General features: G+C 37.6%; 1 protein-coding gene across 1 annotated transcript; it reads left to right on the top strand.

Moving 5' to 3' along the window:
- Positions 1 to 335: 335 nt before the first annotated feature.
- LOC103605420 (short transient receptor potential channel 4-like) lies at positions 336 to 713 on the top strand (the record flags this gene model as incomplete). Its single annotated transcript, XM_008590001.1, has 1 exon — positions 336 to 713. A coding segment is annotated over exon 1 (378 nt), but the record flags the coding sequence as incomplete, so codon positions are not given.
- Positions 714 to 909: the final 196 nt, after the last annotated feature.

Raw genomic sequence — 909 nt, 5'->3', positions numbered from 1 at the left:
AAAATAATTTCTAAAACTCTACAGGTACATTCTGTGATAAATGTCACTTTTAGATAACTTTTTAAATAACTGTCCAAATACTAATATGTTTCTATTCCTCATAGATTAAGACTTTGGAATTTGTGTTTTCAGATAACTGAATAATTATGTAGTCTAATTTCATTGTCTTTAAAATAAACTTAACTTTTATTAGTTAATAGTAATGGTACTGTTATCATTGATATTATTGTGAGTTGGAAAAAATACGAGCATAAAAATTTTAAAAGCACGTTAACACTAATCTTTCTATTTTTTGTTTGTACTTTCAGAGACAAGGGAATAGCATGGCATAAAACATGGCTCAGTTCTATTACAAAAGAAATGTTAATGCCCCCTACAGAGATCGCATCCCTCTGAGGATCGTACGAGCAGAATCAGAACTCTCACCGTCAGAAAAAGCCTACTTGAATGCTGTGGAAAAGGGAGATTATGCAAGTGTCAAGAAATCCCTAGAGGAAGCTGAAATTTATTTTAAAATCAACATTAATTGCATTGATCCTCTTGGAAGAACTGCTCTCCTCATTGCAATTGAAAATGAGAACTTGGAGCTCATTGAACTACTCTTAAGCTTTAATGTCTATGTCGGAGATGCTCTCTTACATGCTATCAGAAAAGAAGTTGTGGGAGCTGTGGAGCTGTTATTGAACCACAAAAAGCCAAGCGGAGAAAAACAGGTACATGCAATAATACAGTTCTTAATTTATTTTGCCTGCAAACTAGGTTTCTTTAAAATTCCCTAAAATTTTGGGCCGGCCTGGTGGTGCACTCGGTAGAGTGCGGCACTTGGGAGCACGGCGGTGCTCCCTCCAAGGGTTCGGATCCCACATAGAGACCGGTCCGCTCACTGGTTGAGCGCGGTGCGGGCGCAAC

The sequence above is a fragment of the Galeopterus variegatus genome, unplaced genomic scaffold (assembly GCF_000696425.1).
Source record: "Galeopterus variegatus unplaced genomic scaffold, G_variegatus-3.0.2 Scaffold5800, whole genome shotgun sequence".
NCBI classification, from domain to species: Eukaryota; Metazoa; Chordata; class Mammalia; order Dermoptera; family Cynocephalidae; genus Galeopterus; species Galeopterus variegatus.
This window is presented reverse-complemented; position numbering and strand designations above follow the sequence as displayed.